The following is a 5,559-nucleotide window of genomic DNA, read 5'->3' on the forward strand; positions in this document are numbered from 1 at the left end:
CCCTGTCGTGACCAGCATCTGCCCCACTCACCCCGGTGAGGCCGAGTCGACTCCAAGTGCTGAGAGCTGCTCTCGCCACCGCTCTGCTCTGGAGTAGCTGCTCTGCAGTGAGGAGGAGAAGGCGGAGAGGGAGCACGACAGCACCAAGGAGTGTGAAAGGTGGAGAAGGAGAAGGAGGAGGAGGAGGAGAAGGAGAAGGAGGAGGAGGAGGAGAAGGAGAAGGAGGAGGAGGAGGAGAAGGAGAAGGAGGAGGAGGAGAAGGAGGAGGACAAGGAGAAGCAGTAAAGCCATTGTCCAGCCACTTGCTGCTGTTGTTGACTTGAAGCAGCAGTGGAACTAAGATGGCAAGACAGCTCTTCTTGCAGCCTCACCTGAGCCCAACTATTGAGAAGCTCGAGCGTTATGGTAAGGCCTTCAGGCCCAATTTCACATGTGTGTCTGGGTCAAGGACATCTCTGAAATCAGGATGGAAACCCGAGGACTGTGGGGGGTGGTTGCTCAGGAGTGGTGACTGCAAGGAGGGACCTGCTTGACCATCCCAAAGGGCTGAGGGGCTGATGTGGCAGCCAGGGCTCCTGGTTCCCTTCCTGACGTGGCCCCTGCCTTCCTGGGGCAGCCCAGGCAGAAACCCCTGACCCCAAAGGGCTGCCCTTGCCTGGCGCTGGGCATTACCCACGCTGAGCTCATGTCTGAATGGAAGAGCTGAAGGTGCTCGTGGGCCACGTGGGCTCTGTGTGTTCAGAGATGTGACCCGGCAAAACTGGCCCCTGCTGGGGAGACACCAGGGCCTGCCCTGAGCCTCCGAGAGCCGCGTGGAGCACAGCCCCGTGCCCCCGCGGGCATGGCAAAGCACTGCCGGCTTCCCGTGGGAGTGGGTCACACCCTGGAGAGCTGCACCTGCAAGGAAAGGAGCCCCTTGGAGGCAGCATGAGGTGTCCTTTGGTTCTTGCCGGGCTGGAGAGAGACCACCTGAAATGCCTGAGTGAAAGATGCATCGCTCCTTGGACAGGAGTGGGCCGAATGGTCTTGAGCTTGCTGCCTCAGAGCATGACAGGTCTTTCCCTTGTTTTTCCAGAGCTCGCTAAGATTTGGGCCAGCACATCGTATCACCTCAGCCTGCAGCTGGCTCTCCACCAGGTGGGCCTTACCTCCTTCTCCCCTCACACCCTGATGAACGCTGATCAAGTCCTGACAGCCCTTTGCCATGGGGTGCAGCTGTTCTTCCCCTGCGTTGAAAGCAGGAGCAACGCCCCAGCACGACACTGCAATGCACACAGTGACATGGACACCTTCTCTGTCCATTCAGATGTACAAGAAGGTCCCCCCGTCAGAGTTGCATGTGAAAACCTGGAAGCCTGGGACACATCTGGATTTATTCCAAGTGTGGGAACCCCCTGCCTTCTATCTGATTGAGCCAGAGGGTGTTTGTCAGCTTTCCCTCACCTATTTGGTTCTTCGTAGCTGAAGGGGGGTGAGAGGGAAAAGCGCAGCCCCTGTTTGTGTTCTCCCAAGGAGCCCATCTTGCTCCTTTGTGCCTCAGGCCAGGGCAGGGCACTAAACGCCATCAGCCTCCTCTGACAAGTCACCCGTCTGCCCCTCCAAGACTTCTTCCCATCCGCCATCTCCTCTGTTCCAGGCTGTCCGCATTCCCGGAATCGGGACTTTTGCGGTTGTCAGAAAGCGAGTAGCCCTCAGCGAGCAGGATCTGGTGATCGTGGAGAGACCCGTGTTTCGACCTGACAAGGCTGTTGTGCAGGACCATGAGCTCCGCTATGGTTGCAAAGACTTCCCTGGTAAGCAGCGTGAAAGCGGCGCTGGCCCTTGAGCAGGGTGGGGAGGGGTGCTCTGCTCCCCAGAGGTGACTGAGGGGAGTACCAGCCACCCACCGCGGTCCTGCCAAGAGCTTCACTCGACAAAACCAGCCGGCTGTGAAAGGACCCTGCCTAGCTGTTTGTTTTAAAGAATCACCAGAGGACAATACAGCTAAGAGCGCACTCTCTTTGTCCTGCTTCAACAACAGGTTCCCTCACAGCTTCCTTGGTGTGGTGTCTTCTGGTTCTGTGATGCTTCAACTCTTGCTCCCCCTTTCCGCTGCACTAGACCTCCTCCAGGCAAATGCCAGGGCTCTTCCCAGCTCCCTCAGCCTCCTTGCACAGGGGAAAAGCAGGGGAAACCCAGGGGGGTAAGACGGTTCCTTCCAAAAGCCAGTGACGGCGACACCTGCGCCTTCTAGTCACTACTGCCTTTGGGGCAGCTGTTGTGGGACCCTGGGGAGCACCCAGAGCTTGGGGCTGTGTTTGGGGTGCGTTTCTCTCTAAAGACAAAGACAGCACCGAGTGTGGGCTGGCACCCTCCAGCTTGCCCTGGGACCTGGTGCCTATCTCCCCACTTTGTCCCGCAGTCACTCTTCTTCCCACCAAGTGCCTAAGACTCTTTGTTTCCCTTTCTGTATCAGAGAAGCCACAGCTGTCTGCTCCGCACCTCACTGTCCACTTTAAGAGGAAGGGACAAGCCGAGCGTCTCCTCAGAGGCGCTGGCCCAGCCAGGCAGCCCAGTACCAAAGTGTTGCCTGAGGGCCTGGAGGCTGCAGACCTTTGATTGTAGCCTGCCCAGCAGGTCTGCAAGCTCATGTGTTCCTCTTCTCTTGTCTTTCAGGCCATCAAGATTTCGAACAACTGCCGTATGCTGAGATAGCCTCAGAGAACGCTGTCTCTGAGGGCACCGTGCAGCTCTACATGGAAAGGACCACGCACCTTTTCCATGCCTACCTAGAGAACAGGAAGAACGTTGCCATCATCTGGAGGGACGTGGGCATGCTGATTGCCGAGGGAAAAGAGATAAAAAAGAGATTTTACTTACACTTTTTGGAAAGGCTGAATGGCACTGGCAAGATGCTGCAAGCTCTTCTCGAGGTAGGATTTTCACTTTCCCAGCCCCACTCCTGCTGCTTCTGAAATGCTTTCTGGGGGCTGCTTTCCCCTGGCCGACCATGCCTTGTTCAGTCACCTGGGCTCCTGGAGCTCTAGAGCACAGCAGGCTCTCTGCAGAGCACCTCCCTGGCGTGCAATGGCCTGGCTTTGCAAGAGCCACCCCCAGAGGAGCTGCACTTTGCGAGAAAAGGCCGGCGTTGATGGCGGGGAGCGCTGCGTGCCCCACTCTGGGGGCCGGGAGCAGAGGCACAGGCAGAGCAAGGCTTGCTGAGCCCAGAGCCCTTGGGCGGCTCTGGCTCTTTGCTGGCGCTGGGCTGAGGCGGAGCGAGCAGCCGGCCCTTCCCAGTGTCCGCTCCTCCCGTCATCCGTCTCTGTCCTCGTTGCAGATGCCGGAGATGAGGGACTCAGTCATCTCACGCCATGACACCGCTGCTTCCCAGACCTCCTCTGGACGTGTTATCGTCCTGCCATGGTATGTTTGACTTCACTTGGAGGAACGTGGGACAGTGGCACGGCTTATGCATCTGTCCTACTGTGGAGCTAGAGACGCATTTAGGCAACATTTCCCACTACGTTTCTCCTGCTCCTTTTCTTTCCTCTGTGGGAGAGACTGCTCTTAGGTCCGGAAACGTTAATCTGCAAGGCTCTACAGGAACTTGGAGGGCAAGATCAGAATTCAAAAGGGTGTTAGAAAATCAGAGCACTAGATAATATTCTGCTCTCCATGTGCACTGTGAGCAGGATCATTTCCCCAGAAGCAGCAAGGGGGTTTTGTGGGAGGACGGCCATTCTCACGGGAAGGATGGAAAAAAGCGGGCACAGGCTGACGGGGTCTCACCTAGCCCTCCCGGCACTGGAGTTTCTACTGCAGCCCTCCGGGTTGGGCTGCCTTGGGAAACAATGTGGTGTCCTTTCTTCAGCCTGGTACCTTCTTGCTCTTCAGGTGCCAACTTGAGACCGTGCCTAAGATGCCAACGCTGATAGACCTGACGGGACGTGTGCAGGGAAAAGGTGATGGCAGTGGAAAGAAAGGTCGGGGACCAGTGGGTTGCTGGCAGGGGGCTGCAGGGTTTCCTTCCACGGCACATGGAGGGGATCAGAACTGAGGTTACCCCAGGAGGCCTGGAAGAGGGAGAGGCTCCTCCTGTGACTCTCTGGACCCATCATGGTAATGCTCCGGTGCCCCATCATGGGACAAGGTCTCAGGACAGTCCTGCACCACAAAGGGCCTCTTGGACTGCTGAAGGACACCTTTCCAGTGGCCTCCACTCCCTGCTTGGGCTGCAAACAGTGCAAAGCTCTAAGCCTGCTTCTTTCCATCATGTGCTCAGATGTCTCAGAGGCAATGCCTGTGGTGTGAACCTGCTCCAGCAGCAAATGTGTGTACACAGGACCAATGCAGAAATCCCAGAGCTGGGTTCCCTTGAGCAAAATGATTCCCCTTCCCAGAATGACTCCCGGAGACCACCGGCTCTGCCAGGGAACCCCCTGTTTCAGCACAAGGATGAGAGAAAGCCATCCAGATAGTTTTCCCCAGGGAACCCCAGGGAATAACGGTGCACTGTAGGCACGAGGAGCTGGACCAGAAAAACAGTGTCAGAAAAGGCCTAAGACCTCCCAGGAAACATGGCTTTCCCCCAAAGGGATGAAAAGGACCACCTTCCCCAGTGTTACCACAGCCCTGAGCAGACCCGCACGTCACTCTCCTTGGAACTGGCACACAAGTGGCACCCGGTTCCCAGAACAACACCGAGATGCTGTTCTGAAGAACCGTCTCCTTTCCCCTTTCTAGAGGATGCTGCCGAGAAGCGCCTCCTCCGTCGAACCAGGCTTCCTCCAAATCGGTTACCTGCACCGACTGTGAAGCCGGAGCAGGGTCAGAAAGCTGAGGGGAGTGAGCCTCGCGCCAGGTGAGACACTCGCATAAATGGGTGAGCGTGACCCCCTGCTCCGGGCTCTGTGGGAGCGAGACGTTTCTCCTGGAAACACCCCAAGTGCGCTTTTCCCACGTCCCACTAACTCATGGTTTCTTGCTCATGGCAGTGTCTTGTAGCTTCTTGGCAGACTCTGCTGGCACCACTATTTCTTTCTTCCCTTCCGATGTGCAGATCTCTTGAGTAGCCAAGTGCAAAGGCTCGTTCCAGGAGCAGAAGGTCATTTTGGCTTTCCCTTCAGGTTGAAATGAGCCTGGCCTTTCTGTTTGCTGAGAACAGAGTTCTGCAGTTAGTTACTGCAGAGGATTGCCCTGAGCAACCAGGAGCCTCTTCTACGCTGACGCCTGTCTTACGGAGAGCCCAGTGGCAGGATGGCTCTTCTCGTGGGGTCGTGTCCTCCTCCCTTTGACACTGTGTCCCCAGCGCCCAACCTGCCCGTACAGGGCATAGCGCTATCTCCGGGCACAGGACCCTGTTCCTCTGGTTGCTCCAGCAAGAGAGGGCCGAGACCTGGGCATCCTGAGTTGCAGGGGGGCTGTTGGGCCCATCCGAGGCTGACAGCTTGGGGTCTTCTCTGTGTCTGGGGACTTGATCACAAGGATGTGAGCAGAGCACGTTCTGCTGCAGAAGCAGGTGCGCCACCTGGAAGCACAGGATGCAGAACCAGCACCTCCTGCGCTCCTGCCAACACGCCC

At 57.2% G+C, this 5,559-nt stretch overlaps 1 protein-coding gene across 1 annotated transcript; it reads left to right on the forward strand.

Annotated features, from left to right (window-relative positions):
• Nucleotides 1-260: 260 nt before the first annotated feature.
• LOC139826619 (coiled-coil domain-containing protein 81-like) lies at nt 261-3,885 on the forward strand. Its single transcript, XM_071802971.1, has 5 exons — nt 261-405; nt 1,076-1,137; nt 1,637-1,793; nt 2,656-2,912; nt 3,874-3,885. Exons 1-5 carry the CDS (start codon nt 342-344, stop codon nt 3,883-3,885), a joined length of 552 nt encoding a protein of 183 aa, XP_071659072.1. The 5' UTR covers nt 261-341.
• The last annotated feature ends 1,674 nt before the right edge of the window (nt 3,886-5,559 follow it).

This window comes from Patagioenas fasciata (assembly GCF_037038585.1).
Source record: "Patagioenas fasciata isolate bPatFas1 chromosome 19 unlocalized genomic scaffold, bPatFas1.hap1 SUPER_19_unloc_1, whole genome shotgun sequence".
In the NCBI taxonomy this organism is placed as follows: domain Eukaryota; kingdom Metazoa; phylum Chordata; class Aves; order Columbiformes; family Columbidae; genus Patagioenas; species Patagioenas fasciata.